Below are 20,230 nucleotides of genomic sequence, written 5' to 3'. Positions count from 1 at the left end.
GACAAGAAAACGGCGAATAAAGCACAATAAGAAAGTCCAAGCTGCGGTTTGGGCTCCCTCAAAGTCCGTTGTAAACTCTGTGTTTGTGCCTGAGCTGGACAAAGGATGGGGTGGACGTCCCCACCGGGCCCTTGGCGGAAGGAACGCCAGGGGGCGCGCCAAGCACGTCGCCACGTCCCCCGACGCCCCCGGGGCAGCGCGCCTTCCCCAGGGCGCCCGGGCAGGACCGCTACCTCCCTGCCGGCCTCCACCCCGCCCACCGCCAGGGGGCGCCGCAGGCTGCCCGGCGCTCGGCTCGCCGCCGGGAGCGCTAGCGCGGGCGAGCGGCGGAGGCCGGCCTGGGGGCGGCCATGGACCGCTTCGTGTGGACCAGCGGCCTCCTGGAGATCAACGAGACCCTGGTGATCCAGCAGCGGGGAGTGCGCATCTACGACGGCGAGGAGAAGGTAGGGCGGCTGCCGGCTCGGCCTCGCTCCCAGACCCGGACTCGCGGGCCCGGCCTCGCCGCTCGGCGCCGCCCCCGCAGTCCACGCCGGCCCAGCGCCCGGCTCCGGCCCGACTTGGGAACGGCTCCGGGCGGGCACGGCGGGCGGCGGCCCCTTTCCCACCCGGGGTGAGACCCCTTCGGGCGGCACGGCGGGCGCGGGCCGGGAACCCTGATTCCTCGCCCCGATCGCGGCGGGCGGGCGACGGGCAGGCCGGTTCCGCCTTTGTCCGGAGGCCGCCGGGTCCTGCGCTCCCGAACCGGGCGTGACTTCGGGCTCTGGGACCTGGGGGAGCCCGAGGGACTAGGCGGTCCCGGCCGGAGCGGGAGGGGGGTGGCTTTAAAAGGATTTCTGAAAAGAGAAGTTAGCCTCTCCCGGGACGTCTTGGCTGTAGGCTCTGTGTTTTGTTTGTTTCTTGTTTGGGAGTGACAGTAGAAAGGCGGTTTGATTGTTTTGTCGAGTGATGGAGTAGGCCATGCCTGGTAATCCAAGCGGAAACCTTAGGAGGTGTGTTTGCAAATTGAAAGGAGAAATATTGCCAGTATTTCACAGAAATATTAACGTTCACTGGAGACTTCCGTCAGACTACAAACTATCATCCTGTTCTGGATGAAATGTATAAGCTGGAATTGGAAAAAAATTTAAAAACCCATTTACTCACTAGCTTTGTGGTTTCCAGAAGTTTTCACTTGCTACCTCTCCTTCCTTGCAGTTTCCTTAGAGAAATTTCCTCCTGTAATTTCGCAAAAGTTTCTGGACCCAGAGCTCTTCCTGTCTGTGCTTTACAGAAGCTTGAGGCTTCCTTCTTTCTAGGGGGTGGAGGGCAGGGGTTAGTTACACAGCCATCGGAGGCACCGGGGGCCCAGGGGCTCTCCCTCCTGGAGGGCATTTTTCCATGTTTCCTTGATTGAGTCAAGATCTTTTTTTCTTAAATAATTTGCTTGGCCTTAACTCTTGTTTACTGCTTCAGTACTTTTATTAACTTGATCTCAAATTTGGTTTGCATGTTTTGGTTGGAGTGACAAGCTCAATGTTTTTTTGTAAACCGAGGTTACACCTTTGGAACTGGGGAGAATGGGAAGCTTAATCAACCTGCCCTCCCTAGGGGGCTTGGAGCTTGGCTGCACCCTGAGGTCCGAATATGGGTATTGACAGATGGGTCTTCAAAGTCTCCTCCAAAGCCACTCCCTGCTGGCCGTCTAGCTTTTGCCGATCCCCACACTCTGTTGTTCTATGGAATTCCAATATTTAAATTAGGGACATGTTGGCTGCACAAAACATAAGTATGGTATGTTTTTGTTTTTTAAAAAATAAATTTATTTATTTATTTTTGGCTGCATTGGGTCCTCGTTGCTGTGCACGGGCTTTCTCTAGTTGTGGTGAGCGGGGGCTACTCTTCATTGCGGTGCGCAGACTTCTCATTGCAGTGGCTTCTCTTGTTGCAGAGCACGGCTCTAGGCATGGCAGGCTCAGTAGTTGTGGCGCACTGGCTTAGTTGCTCCGCGGCATGTGGGATCTTCCCAGACCAGGGCTCGAACCCGTGTCCCCTGCATTGGCAGGTGGATTCCCAACCACTGCGCCACCAGGGAAGTGCTTATGGTATCTTTAAAACAATAAAAAGATCAAACAATTAGCACCCATATATGAAAAACCATTGCTGAACCAGCAAATTCTAGTTTTTCCTTTATTTTTTTTTTTGCCTCTTGTTTTAGCAGACAGATATAGGTATCAGAGGATTAAGAAAAAAGTCATGGGAAATACTTAGTCGAGACCCTTTGATCTCATCAAGAATTCTTTTTTTTATAACTTTTTTTATTGAAGTATAGTTGATTTACAGTGTTGTATTAGTATCAGGTGTACAGCAAAGTGGTTCAGTTGTACAGATGTATCTATTCTTTTTCAGATTCTTTTCCATTATTGTTCTATGGAATTCCAATATTTAAATTAGGGACATGTTGGCTGCACAAAACATAAGTATGGTATGTTTTTGTTTTTTAAAAAATAAATTTATTTATTTATTTTTGGCTGCATTGGGTCCTCGTTGCTGTGCACGGGCTTTCTCTAGTTGTGGTGAGCGGGGGCTACTCTTCATTGCGGTGCGCAGACTTCTCATTGCAGTGGCTTCTCTTGTTGCAGAGCACGGCTCTAGGCATGGCAGGCTCAGTAGTTGTGGCGCACTGGCTTAGTTGCTCCGCGGCATGTGGGATCTTCCCAGACCAGGGCTCGAACCCGTGTCCCCTGCATTGGCAGGTGGATTCCCAGCCACTGCGCCACCAGGGAGGTGCTTATGGTATCTTTAAAACAATGAAAAGATCAAACAATTAGCACCCATATATGAAAAACCATTGCTGAACCAGCAAATTCTAGTTTTTCCTTTATTTTTTTTTTTGCCTCTTGTTTTAGCAGACAGATATAGGTATCAGAGGATTAAGAAAAAAGTCATGGGAAATACTTAGTCGAGACCCTTTGATCTCATCAAGAATTCTTTTTTTTATAACTTTTTTTATTGAAGTATAGTTGATTTACAGTGTTGTATTAGTATCAGGTGTACAGCAAAGTGGTTCAGTTGTACAGATGTATCTATTCTTTTTCAGATTCTTTTCCATTATAGGTTATTACAAGATACTGAATATAGTTCCCTGTGCTATACAGTAGGTCCTTGTCATTAGTCAAGAATTCTTAACTGTTCTGCAAGCTGGGGGTGGTGCGGGAGGGCTATGGGTGTCTTGAAACCTAAGCGAAGCTCTAAGGCCTGCTCACCACTGTGGTCCCTGGGCTGGATCTACTTAGTCACTTGCTGAGCTGTCCCTAGTGTGGCTGAGGGCCAGACTGATTCCTGGGGGAAGTCTTGCGTCCTGGCTTCCTCCATCTGCTGGAAGGCGTCCAGACCTCACGTGGTCTGAGGACTCCAGGAAGCTGCACCCATCAACCTCCGGATCGGAGCAGGTGCCCTTTCAGAATCTCTCACTAGCTGCCGTGGTCTCCGTGCTGCAGTGCAGACTGCGCAGCCTTCTCAGCTTTGCACCCAACATGCTCCCCAGTAGGTGCAGGGCTAAGCCCAGTGGACTCTCCCTACTCGTCCTTTGTATCTTCTGGCGCACTGTGGGTGTGAAATACATTAAAACAAAGAAACAAACACACAAAACCTTGAATAAACAGCGTACCTGCTATGCCAGGAGCTTTACGTAATTTAATCCTCTCAATGGGCATGTGAGGTGAGTATTTTACTGAATGAGAAAAGAACTCTCAGAGGCAACAGTGACTTGCCCTAAGATCCACTGAGTTAGTTATCAGAAGAGCTGGGAGTTAAATCTCTATTGATCAGACTCCCAAAGACTGTGCTTTGTTCACTCTGCTGGAGCGCTTCAAAAATACAGCAGTCACCAGTGCCAGACCCTTTTCCGTAGTGTAATATGTATGTTCTACGTATGTTTGTGGAACGTCCTCTGAAGATGAGTACACTGAGACCCTCAGTAGGTGGTTGAGAAAACTGCGACCTGTCCAAGGTCACACAGTTAGTAATGGGTGGAGCCAAACCATTGCTCTTTCCACTGCCGAGGTGCCTCTTGCTTGTTTATACAGGCACAGTTTTCATGGACCCCTTATGACCGGATAATATGTTGTTTTCCTAAGCAGTCTGGACAGGTCATTTGTTTCAATTCACAGAAGCGTCTGTAGCCTCAGCTAATTTAAAAAGTAATGTAAGAAGGTTAGCGGTGTGTAAAGTGGCAAGTTGCCAGCTTATACTAGAAGATTTAGAAAATGTGTATCTTCTTTCAGCTTTTAGGAATTTACCCTTAGGAAATAATCAGAGATGCATAAAAATATAATGAACGAGGATGTGCATCTCAGCAGTATTATATATATATTATTTATTATTATGTAGTATAGGGAAAAATTGGAAGCAATCTGAATGTCCACCATAGGGATTGGTTAATTAAATGACACGCCCTAATCAGCATGAGGCGTGGCTAACCATAGGCTACTAAGTGAAAAAAAGCAAGTTATAAAACTATAAATATCTTGGTCTCATTTTATTTTAAGATTATATCCACACACCCTGGCTGGTCTGATTACAAATGATTTCATTTTCTTTTTTAGACTTTAAAAAAATGTTTTCCAGATTTTCAACAGCATATTACTTTTTTTGTTTTTTTAAGAAGATGTTGGGGGTAGGAGTTTATTAATTAATTTATTTATTTTTGCTGTGTTGGGTCTTCGTTTCTGTGCGAGGGCTTTCTCTAGTTGTGGCAAGCGGGGGCCACTCTTCATTCGCGGTGCGCGGGCCTCTCTTGTTGCGGAGCACAGGCTCCAGACGCGCAGGCTCAGTAGTTGTGGCTCACGGGCCTAGTTGCTCCGTGGCACGTGGGATCTTCCCAGACCAGGGCTCGAACCCGTGTCCCCTGCATTAGCAGGCAGATTCTCAACCACTGCGCCACCAGGGAAGCCCAGCATATTACTTTTATAACAGAGAAATGTGAACTCAAAACAAAACAGTAAGAGCTTAGTCAGCGAATGCCTAAGTTATTTTAACTATTGACTTTTAAGTAGTTGAAATTATTCTAGCTCTGAGTGGTAGAAGCAAAGCAGCCTAAACTTGTCTGTTCCGTTGAGCTCATAATCTCTTGGAATCCCTGAAGGGAACAGTTACACAGCGTCTTCACTGGGAGCAGCAATGTTTTACGTGTGAACATTGTTCGTCAACATAGTAATGGAACGTCCTCTGGCTTCAGCTTTAAACTCACATCCTTATGCTTGAATTTTGGTCAGATAACGTGCAGTTTCCTAATCAGAATTATTATGTAGTTATGCTGTGTAATGTGGTATCAGGTACTCTCAAGTTGATAAAGTATTTGCTTCTGTAAAAGTGAAATCTTACTCATTGGCAAAAAAGAGATTTTTAAAATAGCTTAAACTCAATTATTTTGTTTTGCGTATGCAACATTAACCAAAACATTTGTAGCCAGGACTCATTAAGGGCCAGGAATGTGAATGTGTTACTTCAGATGCAGAGGAAAGTGTGGAACTCCAGTCTTTTCTCTGAGGTGCTGAAGTGCTTGGTGGAAATCTCTAACAGATGTCTTCGACCAGATGGTTCAGCAGTTTTCTTCCCATTAAAGCTTATTAACCATATTATTTAAACTTACTAATATTAAGATATTATTAGTAATAGAGTCAGACGTTTCTCTTAGAAAATAATTTTTTAAAACTCATGTTAAAAAGTATTGGTTATGTATTATAAAGGACTTTTTTCACAGTGTTTCTACTTATGTTCAATGTAACAAAAAATAATTTATATACATTTCAGAGTTACATGGAGTTATATATGCCTTTAACAGATTTCTTTATCTTTTTTTATTAGACAAGTAATAAAGTTGCTAAATATGGGTAAACCAAAAGAAGAAAGTTGAAATAATCAGTAATCCTTTACCCGTAAACAATTACTTTTGGCACGTCCTGTGTGTGTGTGTGTGTGTGTGTGTAACCGTGCTGTGTACACTGCTTTTTTCTATATTAATATTATGAGTATCATGTAATATCTTGTCAAGTGCATACATAATTGCATTTATGAATATTTTTACTTAAGAATGAATATAATAATGTTCTAATTCGTTGTTATTTACTTGATACCCATTTTTAACCACATTATTTTATTTTATTTTTTAAAATTTTTAAATTTTTTAAAAATTTATTTATTTAATTTATTTATTTTGGGCTGTGTTGGGTCTTCGTTGCTGTGCACGGGCTTTCTCTAGTTGCAGAGAGCGGGGGCTGCTCTTTGTTGCAGTGCGTGGGCTTCTCATTGCAGTGGCTTCTCTTGTTGCGGAGCGCGGGCTCTAGGCACGCGGGCTTAGTAGTTGTGGCCCACGGGCTCTAGAGAGCAGGCTCAGTAGTTGTGGCACATGGGCTCAGTAGTTGTGGTGCACGGGCTTGGTTGCTCCACAGCATGTGGGATCTTCCTGGACCAGGGCTCGAACCCATGTCCCCTGCATTGGCAGGCGGATTCTTAACCACTGCGCCACCAGGGAAGCCCTAACCACATTATTTTAAACTCAAAAGGATTATTATTTGTAATAACCTGGACCCTCACTAAGATGCTTTCCTTTGAGTTTCTGTTTTATATTATAACTTTTGAAATAACTAGTTACTCCTCAAAAGGATAGAAGCATGTCCTACCTTATGGCAAATTCGACTTTCTAGTAACTAAAGTGAATAGAAACTTCCAATATATTTCTTGATTTTGACAAATGAAGGGGTTTGACTTATCAGTCTTTTGGGTTCCAACTCTAAAATTTGCTTATTTATATAATTTCCAGTGCATAATAACAAATTATGAGGATTAAAGGTTTGGTGCTAAAGACCTAGCTGGCATTTTTGTGATTGTATTATAGTTAAAAAAAAAATTTTTGCATTTATAATTTGCCCAAGTGACACAATCCCCTGATAAAAATTCAAAAACCACGAAAAGTTAACAGTCTTCCTCCCATCCTAGTCTCTCTGTCACCCACTTCCCCCTCAGAAGTCACCAGTGCTTCATTCTAGAGAGTCATAAGCATGTGTCATACACAGGTGTTTGCATAAAATATATTGTTTTTTCCTTCTTATAGTATAAACTTGTAACATACTATGCATACAAAGTTCTGAAACTTGCTTTTTTCACTTAATCTATGTGGAGAATTTACCATATTTCATTAAGTCTAAGTGCACATTCTCTACCCCCCCACCCCCCTGGAAGAAGGATGAATCTTCAATTCATGGCATCTTAGATGTTATCAAATACATAAAGAGTCTCCTGATTCTTTTTAATGACTGAGTTGTCATTCCTTGTGTGGATGTACATCTCCCTGTTGATGAACATTTAAATTTCCTGTCTTTCGCTTTTAAAAAACAACAATGAATAACCTAGTAGCATATCCTTGTCCACCTGTGTGAATTTGTCTGTGGGATAAATTCCTAGAGGGGCATTGATTGGATCAAAGGATTTGTGTGTTTATATTTTTGATAGATGATAATACATTGCCCTCCATAGCACTTGTCCCTCCAGTGATGTGTGCAAATGCTTATTTGCCCAACACGGCATCAGCACAATGTTATCAAACTTTTGGGCCCTTGCCAATCTCATGGATAAAAGGGGTATCTTGATGTTGTCTTAATTTGCCTTTTTCTTATCATCGGTGACGTTGGGTGTCAATTAATGTGTTTAAGAGTCATTTGTAGTTCCTTTTCTGTGAACTTTCTGTTAACAGTCTTTGCCCATTTATCTAATGGATTATGGGCTATTTCCTTATTGATTTGTAAGAGTACTTTATATATTAAGGAGACATATATATTTGTCTCTGATGTGAGTTACAATTATTTTTCCCAGTCTGCCATCTTTGCCCTTGGTGGTTTTTGCCATGAAGAATTTGTGTGCATGCGTGTGTGTGGAGGGGAATTGATCAATCTTTTCCCGTAATGCTAATGGGTTTAATGTTTTTCTTAGAAAGACTTTCTCCACTCTGAAGTGATTTAAAATTTTTTCTTGTAATTTTTTTCTAGTTTTTTCATAAATTTTTAACTCAAATATTTGATCTATCCAGAATTTATTTTGGTACAATGTGTTAAGTATAAGCTTACCTTGTTCTCCTCTGCCTCCAGTGGGCAACCCAGGTGTCCCAGTGCCATTGATTGTGTCTCCATCCACACTTATTTTGCATCTGTTTGTGTTTTTTTCCTGGATTTTCTTATTATTTAAAAATCATTTAAAAATTTATATGAGTGTTATACACAAATTCAATCTGATGGTAAAAATTCACTCAGTAGTGAGGCGTATAGTTTTGAAAAAGGGCCCTTTGCTTCTTTTTCACCCATTCCCTCACACTTTTTCTGAGATAACCATCGTTAACAGATCATTGAGTATCCCATTTAGACCTTTTTCTACTACTTATATGTGTATATGTGTATATATACACACACCTATTTATACATCTATCGCACATGTAGTTTGAGGGATATGGAGTTTATATCTATCTGATTACATTATATGCAATATGCTGTCAATTGCTTTCTTCCCCACTAACCCTATGTCTTCGAGTTCCGTGATAGTTCATGTAGCTCTGCCTCACTATTCTTTTTAACCCCTGCATGGATTTCATAGTATGAATGAGTCACACTTGATTTAACCACTTCCCTATTGTTACATAGCTAGGTTGTTTGCAATTTTTTCCTAATTTTTATTTATTAATTTATTTATTTTTGGCTGTGTTGGGTCTTCGTTTCTGTGTGAGGGCTTTCTCTAGTTGCGGCAAGCGGGGGCCATTCTTCATCGCGGTGCCTCTCACTATCGTGGCCTCTCTTGCTGCAGAGCACAGGCTCCAGACGCGCAGGCTCAGTAGTTGTGGCGCACGGGCTTCGTTGCTCCGCAGCATGTGGGATCTTCCCGGACCAGGGCTCGAACCCATGTCCCCCTGCGTTGGCAGGCAGATTCTCAACCTCTGCGCCACCAGGGAAGCCCAGTTTTTTCCTAATTTTAGCAAGGCTTATGAAGTGTGTAGCATTGCTTCTCTTTAACTTGTGATAAATCTAATTCTAAAATGTTTATTTATGTGATTGACTTACTATTGTGCAATTCATGGGGAAGAAAATCTGGACCACATTGAGTGATATGTTATTAATATTTGTGGTGATCTTGTTTTTCTAGATAAAATTTGATGCTGGTACCCTCCTTCTTAGTACGCACCGTCTAATTTGGAGAGATCAGAAAAATCATGTAAGATTGAGTTTTTTGCTTCTGTTCTAGGTTTTATGTCACTGATTATTTTTTTCTTTCTGGCAAAACTATAAATACATGTGATAAACTTTTGTTTGCAGATGTCGAAGAGTGTGTTCCATATGGTCTCTCTGAATGGGGCACAGATAGAGGAGTTAGGGTCTGGTCCGTCGTTCAACCCTAGCACGGTCTGCAACTACTGTACGGAGAATCCTGGGGGCTCCTGGTTTTGAAGCACTAATCAGATTCTCCCTCACACCCAAGTGTCCGCATCAGTCAGGGGTCCTGAAAACAACCCGTTTGGAGGTCTGCTGCGAAGTGCAGGCTTCAACCTAGATACTGAGATGAACTGCCTCTCAGTCACTCAGCAAAAGGAGAACCACTCCCCCCACCCCAGTTTTCGCATTTCTAGGAAGAGAGGACTCAGTGATATGTATAGACCTGATATCTTTATTCCAAAGAGCTTTACCTTGAATGTGTGTGTGTGTTTGTGTGTATTTGTGTGTAAATTTCTGTGTTGCCAGTAAAAGAAGCAATCTTTTCTATGTTATTTTTTAAATTGCTGGCTGCCTCCCCCATGAAATTTTAATTCCACAGGTAAACTATATACTGTACTGAGGCTCTTTGCATGTCACTAACTGCTGCAAACTCTGACTCTTTTTGCCCCCCAAGAACCAATTTTTCCCCCTCATTGGTGATATTGGCCTAGTTGATGATGCATGCCTTAGAACTGGTAATGTTGCCTAATTCTTTTTAAAGAAATATAGATTCAAGAAAGAAGTCTTTTTTGGAGGGGTAGGCGTCCTTAAACCATATGTTTATAAATTAAGTTAATCTTAGTATAATTTTTTGATTATCATGTAAAGGAGCTAATATCAAAACTGTTAGACCTATTAAATGCTGGTGCTTTATAATAATTCTAAAAATCAGATATACTAATAAAGGGAAGCCACGTTAGTATTTTCTGTTAAAAATTAATTGTGGGTGGGTGAGTGAAATATAGAAAATTATAAAGAGGAAAAATCAGCTCTATAACACACTCTTTAAAGTCGTTTTGATTTACCTGCTCTATTTTCTGTTTTCCATATAAGAATATATTATATGTAAACAATTTTCATATAAATACTACTGTTTAAAAGATATAGCTCCTGTAAAAACAAAGGTAGTTACAGCTGCTTTTAAACCTCTTATGTTCTTCCACGCAGCAAAATGCTACCACAGTATTGTCTTCATTCAGTTTTTCCTTAAGTTTATTTAAGGAATAAAATAACATTATTATTCTCTATTGTTATAATTACTGAGGACCTTAAAGGTATGTGGCACCCCATTAAATCTATAAAACAAGGATGTCTGACGAGTCTTACAGATCGTGTTTTCTTTTGATTCCCTCCCAGGAATGCTGCATGGCCATTCCTCTTTCCCAAATTGTGTTCATTGAAGAACAGGCAGCTGGAATTGGGAAAAGGTAAGGTCTGTATATTACAGTCTTTATGTACAAGAGCGTTTCCAGTCAAGCTGTCCTTGTTAACTTGGTTGAGTCATTGCTCAGTCAGGCGTGGCCGTGACTGCGTGTGTGCAAGTGAATCAGATGATTGTGTTTGTTGGTCAGAGCTCCCCTAAGAAGGTGGTGTCCTGGGGGAGGAAGGAAATAGGTGAGGGAGATTAAGAAGCACAAGCTTCCAGTTACAAAATGAATGCGTCATGGCTATGAAAGGTACAGTGTGGGGGATATGGTCAGTAACTAAGTAATAGCTTTGCATGGTGACACAGCGTACCTAGACTTATCATGGGATCATTTTGAAATGTATAGAAATACAGAATCACTCTGTTGTGTAACAGAAACTAACATAGTATTGTAGGTAGTTATACTTCAAAAAGAAGCAACCAAAGTCATGGAAAAAGAGATGGGATTTGTGGTTGCCAGAGGTGGGGTGTGGGGGGCTGGGAAAACTGGAGGAAGGTGGTCAAAAGGCACAAACTTTCAGTAATAAGATAAATAAGCAATAGGGATGTGATGTACTGAAGACAACATGATGAATGTAATTAACACCACTGTACGTTATCTATGATAGTTATCAAGAGAAGCCTAAGAGTTCCAAAATCACAAGGAAGAAAATTTTTTTTTCTGTTTCTTTAATTTTGTATTGGATGTTCACTAAATTTACTCTGGTAATCATTTCATGATGTGTGTAAGTCAAATCATTATGCTCTACACCTTAAACTCATACAGTGCCATATGTCAATTATATCTCAAAACTGGGGAAAAATATGTTTTTAAAAAAAGAAGGTATTATCCTACTTAAAACTCATTGATAAATGGAAGTCATTCTTAAAGCATCAATCAAGTACTAAAGTTGCTGTAATATCCTCAGGTCATAATAAATAAGTGTGGGCCGGCTGTCATTGTATATATTTCCACAGACATTTGCTTTTTTGGGGGGGGGGCATGCCGCGCGGCTTGCGGGATCTTAGTCCCCCAACCAGGGATGAACCCAGGCCCTCAATAGTGGAAGCACAGAGTCCTAACCACTGGACCACCAGGGAAGTCCCCAGACATTTGCTTTTCTGTGTCTGTGTATGTATCATTCAGTACTTAAAATCATAAATGACCCATCTGAGAAAAATACTTGACTTGGCTCCTATTTCTAGTTGACCATAAAGTTTCTCAACTTCGACTTCTTCAGTTATCAGTGTTGAATAGAGTATCACAAGAGTTATTGTCCAAACAGGGACATTTCTTAGAGTAATAAGGGACACTGCTTATAATTAGATTAGGCAAGCATAAAACTGGACTGTCCCAGGCAGACCAGGAGATGTGCTCACCTTGGTTTAAAGCCACAGGTTAAAACGTTTCTGTTTATTCAAGTATATAAAACATTTTGGCTTTATACTTTACATGCATGTGATTGAGTGCAACCTATGAACAAATATTGCTGATAAGGAATTTTTTTCCATGTGGGCTTATCTTCAGCTTTAATGTAGTTAGATCCTTCAGTAGAAGTGAAACAAATGTTAAACTTCCCTGGAAATGCAGTGCATCCTTAATTATAATGTTGTAGCTAGCCTAAAAGATTGCTTATTTGACATAAAAGAAACTAACCAATATTTTAAAAAATTAACAAGGCATAGATTTTTAGAGTAGGCTATTTCTCTGATTTATATTTTACACCTTGTCACTTTTCTCCATCTTATTGAGTTTTTTCTCTCTTTTTTTGGTATGATCGACAATACAACATTATATCAGTTTCAGGTGTACAAGATAGTGATACCTAGTATCCATATATACTGCTTTATATATTGCTTTCCTTATTAAGTTCTACAAACTTGGGCTTCCCTGGTGGCACAGTGGTTAAGAATCTGCCTGCCAATGCAGGGGACATGGGTTTGAGCCCTGGTCCGGGAAGATCCCACATACCATGGAGCAACTAAGCCCGTGTGCCACAACTACGGAAGCCTGTGCACCTAGACCCCGTGCTCCGCAACAAGAGAAGCCACCGCAATGAGAAGCCCGGGCACCGCAACGAAGAGTAGCCTCCGCTCACCGCAACTAGAGAAAGCCCGCACGCAGCAACGAAGACCCAATGCAACCAAAAAAATAATAATATTAATTAATTAATTGTTAAAAATCATATTTAAAAAAATGACCATTTAAATAAAAAAAAAGTTCTACAAACTTTAAGGTGTTCCAGATCATTTGACTTTTTCTCTGCTGTGTTCCAAGGAAATCTAAACTCTATAACAAAAATAGTTAAATATTAACCTTCACATTAGTGTCTATTTTTAAACATCTCCAGTGAGGAGGAATTCGATAATATGCCAGGTTGACTTTTCTCAAATATTCTCTTTAGCTCCCAGCTCCTCTTCTCAAATAATTACCATATCTCACTGAGTCAAAGATGTATGTGCATTTTCACCTTTTAACATCTCTGTACCCAAGATGCTTCTTTGAATTGGTGGATTTTAAACTTGGTGAAATGTGGTAATTGAATCACCCAAGAAGTGAATATATGAAAAAATTAGCATGGATCTTTTTATTCTGACTTTGGGATGTTTAAACTTAATTTTGTATCATCTTTTAGCTTTTCATTGGATTTCCTTTGACAAATTCTGATAGGTAGGGCTCAGGTTTTTTAGTTTTAAAGAGTGTATGATGCTTTTGCTTAGTCACCTGATCCTAATTGTCATAGTCTTATTGTTTACCTGACAGTTCATTTCACACAGTCCCATGATTCTGCTTACACAGTTTTATTTGCTCACCTCACTTAAAGATGTTCATCACGAAGGAACCAATGAAGAGTCCGTACAAGCCTGGCCCCAGTTCACTAACCAAAGCATTTGTTACATCAAGGAGGCCCCACGTGTGGTGTTTCAATTTTAGGGTGATATTTAGGCAACTATATGGGCCTAAACAAAGTAATATTGAGTAATAGGTGTATCTATAATGTGGTCATAAAGAAAAAGCTCTAAGCTAGGTATGCAAGATACTTAGAGTTTCTAGTTTTGCTAATATTTATAGAAGATTGTTTATTGAGCTGGTTGGGAAAAAAAGACTTATAAAACTCAACAAATATAATGGTATTTTGATGGCATAGAAGATAACAGTAGTCATAAAGATCATGGTAGTTTGTGATCCTGGAGTAGCGGCATTTTGAGAATTGTTTTTGCTATGGGAAAGCTCTCTAGATCATGCTGCTGATTGAGTGGCGTTTTCCAGAAATGACACTGTAGAATGTTAGTTTTGGATGGAGTTTTAATAAAGTGTCAGCTGGCCAGTTTTACACAGATAAGTTTTCACATTTTGTTTTCAAATGAGTAAGGTTGTATGCTTTGGCAGAAATTATAGGCCCCCTGGTAGCCTTTGGGGATGACTCTGTAGATGGAAAACCTAATCATAAACCAATGTCATAAACCACCCCAAATTCTGCAAATTTATTTTGAACTTACTTCCTAAAACCACATTTTTATTTAGTCTATAGCGCTGGTAATTTGAATTTTTTGGTTCACAGCTTATAGATTTTAAGTAGAGATATTTTCGAAAGGTTCATTAATACTGAATTGATACAGACCTTAAAAGGATTCCTTTCAGGATGTTGTTTGTTTCTACACGAATTTTAAGTGATCTGAAATAGATTAGAAGTTATGAAAATAGAATTAGTGATTTTTAAAAAACATTTGCTCTTTCTTTAGTGCCAAAATAGTGGTTCATCTTCACCCAGCTCCTTCTAACAAAGAACCTGGCCCATTCCAGAGCAGTAAGAACTCCTACATCAAGCTGTCCTTCAAAGAACACGGCCAGATTGAGGTAAGTTTCTTTATGAATACAATCAGACTAGAAATGTGTACTTGTATGTATTTTTGTTGTTGTTTGTTAATAGGATAGAAGGCAATATTGTTCAGCATACCAGTTTTCACCATATTTTTACAATAAAATTTTTATGATATCTTAAGCCTTATCGGTGGAGAATATGAAGTTTAGATTTCAGTGGGAACGGGAGGCAGGAGGATGTAGTCACAGGAAAGAGTGGAGGCTGGAAACAGGCTAAGTCACCACACTAGGTAGGCTACTAGTTAAGTGTTCAGTGTTATCGTTTGGCTAAAAAGACAGAGTATAATGCAGTGACATGTTTAACTGCCTCAGCATCTCAAAGTTCACCAGCGTTACATCAGGCAGTCTATCTTTATTAACTCCATACAAATCTAATCGCTTAAGTTCTTATTCCATAGTATCATGGTTTATATGTTCTGATTAATAAGTAGCCATGTAAGTATTCTTTAGACATTTATAAGTGTGTGTTTATCTCCCCATCGAGATCAAAATTATTTATGTTCTTTTTCTCTATAGCACCTGACCCAGGGTTCCTTGCTCAGCAGGCACTGAGCAAATTTAAGTGACTAACTGAAGTCATTCTCACTGTAGCTGAAAAATATAGCTGATTTTTTTTTTATGAGTGTAGGCATGTTTTGGCCCTAATATCTGGCCTCACATTTTTTGTTGTTGTTGTTGTTGGGGGTAGGTTATGTATTTATTTTTGCTGTGTTGGGTCTTCGTTTCTGTGCACGGGCTTTCTCTAGTTGTGGCAAGTGGGGGCCACTCTTCATCGTGGTGCGCGGGCCTCTCACTATCGCGGCCTCTCTTGTTGCGGGGCACAGGCTCCAGACGCGCAGGCTCAGTAGTTGTGGCTCACGGGCCTAGTTGCTCCGCGGCATGTGGGATCCTCCCAGACCAGGGCTCGAACCCGTGTCCCCTGCATTAGCAGGCAGATTCTCAACCACTGCGCCACCAGGGAAGCCCTGGCCTCACATTTTTTTTTTTTTTTTTTTTTTTTTTTTTTTTTGTGGTATGCGGGCCTCTCACTGTCGCGGCCCCTCCCACTGCGGAGCACAGGCTCCGGACGCGCAGGCCCAGCGGCCATGGCTCACGGGCCCAGCCGCCCCGCGGCATGCGGGACCCTCCCAGACCGGGGCGCGAACCCGGTTCCCCCGCATCGGCAGGCGGACGCGCAACCACTGCGCCACCAGGGAAGCCCCCTCACATTTTAACTAGACAAATTATTCTCAGCTTCCTTCATGGATAACAGTTGTGTATTTTTCTTGGCACTGTGTCTGTTTCGCTACGGATTGAAAACAACCCACACATGCAGGATTGTTTAAAGTAAGTCTATTTACTTCATTGTCACTCATCTCTTTGTTGAGAATAGTTCACTTTATGTAGAAGGTCAGTTCCTTCTTTTTTTTTCCCCCTTTGTGCTTTCTGAAGTTGACCCAAGGAAAGAACTTCCTTTGATTTCCTTTGATGTCTCTGAGAATTCTAGGCTTGTTGCAAATGACCAAACAGACTTCCAACTAAAGAAATGTTAAGTAATGATTTGTATGAGGATGTCACAGCCTGACTGACTCACTTAAAGTGTATGCATGTGCATAACAGTTTTACAGGCGTTTATCAGAGGAAATGACACAGAGAAGATGGGAGAATATGCCAGTTTCCCAGTCGTTGCAAGCAAATAGAGGACCCCAGGTATTTTTTCAGCTGTTTCCTAATCCAGTATTTTCAGTTCTGTACTTGCATCGTCGTTAAGGGAAAAGAGTTCTATGATTATAGAACTTGCCAGAAACAAAATAATGATATTCTAATTAAAAACTGATTTTCACAGAACTTAATTTAGTGCTCTATAGATGGTAGACACTTAGTAATAATACATGACTACTTACCAGGGTAATTTCAGGGTGGCAGAAGTTAGATTCTCCTTCTGCATTCTGTTCTTTATAATTAGTGTGGCATCTGAGAGGACAGTACTACTGGGTGACATTTTCCAGGCCAGTCTAATTAACCACCAACGTGGACAGACACTCAAATGTATAAAAGTAGCTTGTATAATAATTGTCAAGTACCAGAATTTTACCTATAATTTTTTGCACATTTGAGACCATATTAAATATCTGATACCTGTATAATAGCTTGCCAAAGAACAAAAATGAAGAGGAAATTTAATTTATATCTAAAATACAGAGTAAAATATACCATCTCTTGTTATGTTCAGTTTTTCTGTATAATGATTTGAAGGTCATTATGTATGGCAATAAACCGACAAATATTTTGAAAGGAAACTGAATGTAACTGTGTGCTGTTTTCTTGGGTTCTTTGTGGGTCCTCTCCCACCACTGAAAACACAATATAGTGGGTTACAAAAGATTGTGTCCTTCCTATTTCGGACGTTTTATTTTCTACTTTTGTTTTTCAGCCAGGAAGAATAAGGGCTGTAGGAATTGTAGGTATTGAAAGGAAACTGGAAGAAAAAAGAAAAGAAACTGACAAAAACATTTCTGAGGTAATTCTTACACAAGTTCCGGTCAGCTGTCTTTTTCAGCCATCTTTCTTATTCTTTTGGATACAGCTGTGAGTAACTCCGTTCTGTGCATTGGAATATATTTAGTTTGCCTGGAGCCACAATCTCTTATTCCATTTAGGGAGTCTACTTCAGGTTGGCATAATTTAGCCCAAATGTGTTTTAAAAATCTTTTCCAGAAAGGAATTTAAAAGAAATGCAATTTTTTTTTCTGTGAGGTTAGAAAACGTCATGAATTATTGTGTGTAAATTTTAAAGTCTAGATGGGATTGATTGGAGGGTCCTCCTAATGAATTCAAGGTCCTATGTATAATTATTTTGGATGTTTGGTTAACTTAGTTGAGGGGAAAATGCTGTTCTGCGGCCCTCGACTCTGGCCGGACACTACACAGTTTTATGCTCATGACCACTTGGGGACCAGGCACAGAGGTAGTAAGAATGGCTCAAACCAGCTTATCCCTTCTCCTAGGAGAGCACCCCTGAGCTTGTACTTTACAGTGTTTCTGAAACCTCATCCTATATGAGAAAATTCAAGTGAAGGGGAAAGAACTCTAGTTAAGAAAATGAGTTATACATTAGATTTTGGCAGTTAGTTAATACATCTAAACATATCAGTTTTCCCATGTTTATATGGAAATGGTCTTGGATTTTTATGACATGATTTTATGAAGTAAAGTAATTTTTTAGTTCTTATAATAGTTTGTAAGTAAAATTCCATTGATTAGTGCTGCTTATAGAATTTCCAAGATTTATCTCAATCAAATAAAGTCTAAACTGCAAATAGTTACTGAATACCTGTAGTAGTCAAGGTTCTCCAGAGAAACAGAACAAATAGGGGATATATTCTTTTGGATACAGCTGTGGATATCTTTTGGATATCTATATGTGAATATCGATACATAGATATAGATATGCTGATATCTTTATCTCTCTCTATCTAGATACAGGTATCTGTATATCTATATTGTCCTATATATACACAATGAGATTTATTATAAAGAAGTGCCTCATGTGATTGTGGGAAGCTGCCAGCTGGTGACCCAGGAAAGCTGGTGATAGAATTGCTAACCGGAGTGTGAAGGCCTAAGAACCAGGAGCGCTGGTGGTGTTAAGTCCCAGTCCAAGGGCAGGGTAAGACTGATGTCTTAGCTCATCAGTCAGGCAGAGAACTTTCTGTTCCATTAGGCTCTCCAGAGGGCAATTCAGGAGGGCGATCGGAATGTAACTGTTCAGCTCATTCTGCAGATTCGGATGCTAACCTCATGTGGAAGCAGCCTCACACACCCACTCAGAATAATGCTTGAGCAGACACCTGGGGACCCCACGTTCTAGTCAAGTTGACACATAAAATTAACCATCATAATAGCCATATCTGGGCCCACTTACTGAATATGGATTCTTGTTGAGGGACCAAGGGCATTTGACCTATTAAGTGCTGTGGTCTAGGTTTTGCTGAGGGCATGTTTATGGTAAAGTTGTGTGTGTTCCTTGGTCCTTTGTATTTCCTGCACATTAGCAGCTGGATCCAGAGGCTTGTTCAGACTTGTGTTTGAGCCCTTTGTTGAGACTAGAGGTGACACTGTGTTCCTTCATCACGTCTCTTTTTATCACGTTAGCGGCTGTCAATGTTCAGTGCATAGATCTTTGGGTCACTGGTGGTTGCAAATGGTGGTACTCTGTGATTTATTTTTCATTTATTTGTTGGGACACTTTTTAAAGAGATGCTTCCCTTCATTACTGTTTGGCTACTCAGTGATATGGCTCCTATAAGGAATGCAGAACATGTGCCGTTTCCTTTATTATCAGGATGATAAATTGGTTCCTTATCATCCTCCCGAGGTGACTAATTAGGTTTTTTCACGTATTATTGTGAATTCATACATTTTAACATATTTGATGATTTCAGTCAGTTGCAATTATTATCCTAGTTAAAGCTCAAATTGTCCCATCTTTGGCCAGTGGGAGCCTCTTCAGGTTGGCTTCTGAGTGGTTTTGATGTGACCTGGTGGACTTTGAGAGCTTCCTTACTGCCTGGTGTTGACAGAAGTTCCAGGACCATCTTGTATATTTCCTGCTCCGGATCTGGAATCAACCATTATCTGAGAAGCTCTGGTTTCTTTTAGTGGGAAATGGTATTTCCTAACCACAGTCTGCCTGCTAGGAATTTGCATCCCTCTTGGGTTGATCTTTATTTCTAGGACTGAAGAGGTAGGATATATATATATATATTTTTTTTTTTTCTAATAAAGGCGCCTCATGAGGTCACACTGATGCCTCCTATTCAAATTGGGGACTACACTAGCGAATAATGACTAAAACAGTTAAAAAGGATTTTTTTGTACATGTTCTCCCCTTCCCACGTGTAAAACATAGGTGTGCTGTATCTACACTATCTGAGCGTTCAGCCACCATGTACCCTCTTCCCCTCTAGCTGTCATTTAGTCTCATTTGCACAAGTAACTGTGTATGAGACCACCAGTCTTTACGTTCACCTCCCTCTATTCATTTTGGCTGTCTGAGGCTCATCCTGTAGTAGATGTTTCAGAAGGTGCTCATGGGAACAATATTCCCTGAGTTCTGGCATCTTTGTATTCCTCACACAGGAAGGTCAGTTTTGCTGGATTTGTAATCCTTGGCTCACATTTTCTTCCCCGAGTGCCTTCCATATGTGACTTTCAGTTTTTTGTCTGGCATGAAGTGTTGCTGCCAGAGTGATGACAAACTAATTTTCTCCCTTCTCTAAAGTCACTTGCTGTTTTTCCTAGATGCCCAAAGGATTTTTTTTTTTAAATAAAGCTTTGTATAATAATTTTTCTAGACTGTCTATGTGTTAGTCATTCTGGATTGTTATTCTCAGGTACACAGTATGCTTTCAGTATTTGGTTTCAGACATGTTTTCTTTTAATTTCAGGGAAGTTTTTCTCTAAATTTCAATAATTGCTTAGATTTTCTTTTTCTTCTGAGACTCCTATCAGCTGTATGTTGCAGCTTTACGGCCTATCTTCACTCTTTTTTTTTTTTTTTTTTTTCCGTACGCGGGCCTCTCACCGCCGCGGCGTCTCCCGTTGCGGGGCACAGGCTCCGGACGCGCCGGCTCAGCGGCCACGGCTCACGGGCCCAGCCGCTCCGCGGCAGGTGGGATCTTCCCGGAC

General features: G+C 40.9%; 1 protein-coding gene across 1 annotated transcript in view; it reads left to right on the top strand.

Moving 5' to 3' along the window:
• Nucleotides 1-293: 293 nt before the first annotated feature.
• VPS36 (vacuolar protein sorting 36 homolog) overlaps nucleotides 294-20,230 on the top strand; it is a 33,774-nt gene continuing 13,837 nt past the window's right edge. Inside the window, exons 1-6 of the mRNA XM_024125959.3 lie at nucleotides 294-446; nucleotides 9,166-9,234; nucleotides 10,629-10,699; nucleotides 14,422-14,536; nucleotides 16,160-16,249; nucleotides 16,974-17,060. Coding sequence (XP_023981727.1) covers nucleotides 351-446; nucleotides 9,166-9,234; nucleotides 10,629-10,699; nucleotides 14,422-14,536; nucleotides 16,160-16,249; nucleotides 16,974-17,060 — 528 coding nt within the window. The 5' untranslated portion in view covers nucleotides 294-350. The remainder of the gene's footprint in view (nucleotides 447-9,165; nucleotides 9,235-10,628; nucleotides 10,700-14,421; nucleotides 14,537-16,159; nucleotides 16,250-16,973; nucleotides 17,061-20,230) is intronic.

This window comes from Physeter macrocephalus, chromosome 13 (genome assembly GCF_002837175.3).
Source record: "Physeter macrocephalus isolate SW-GA chromosome 13, ASM283717v5, whole genome shotgun sequence".
NCBI classification, from domain to species: domain Eukaryota; kingdom Metazoa; phylum Chordata; class Mammalia; order Artiodactyla; family Physeteridae; genus Physeter; species Physeter macrocephalus.
This window is presented reverse-complemented; position numbering and strand designations above follow the sequence as displayed.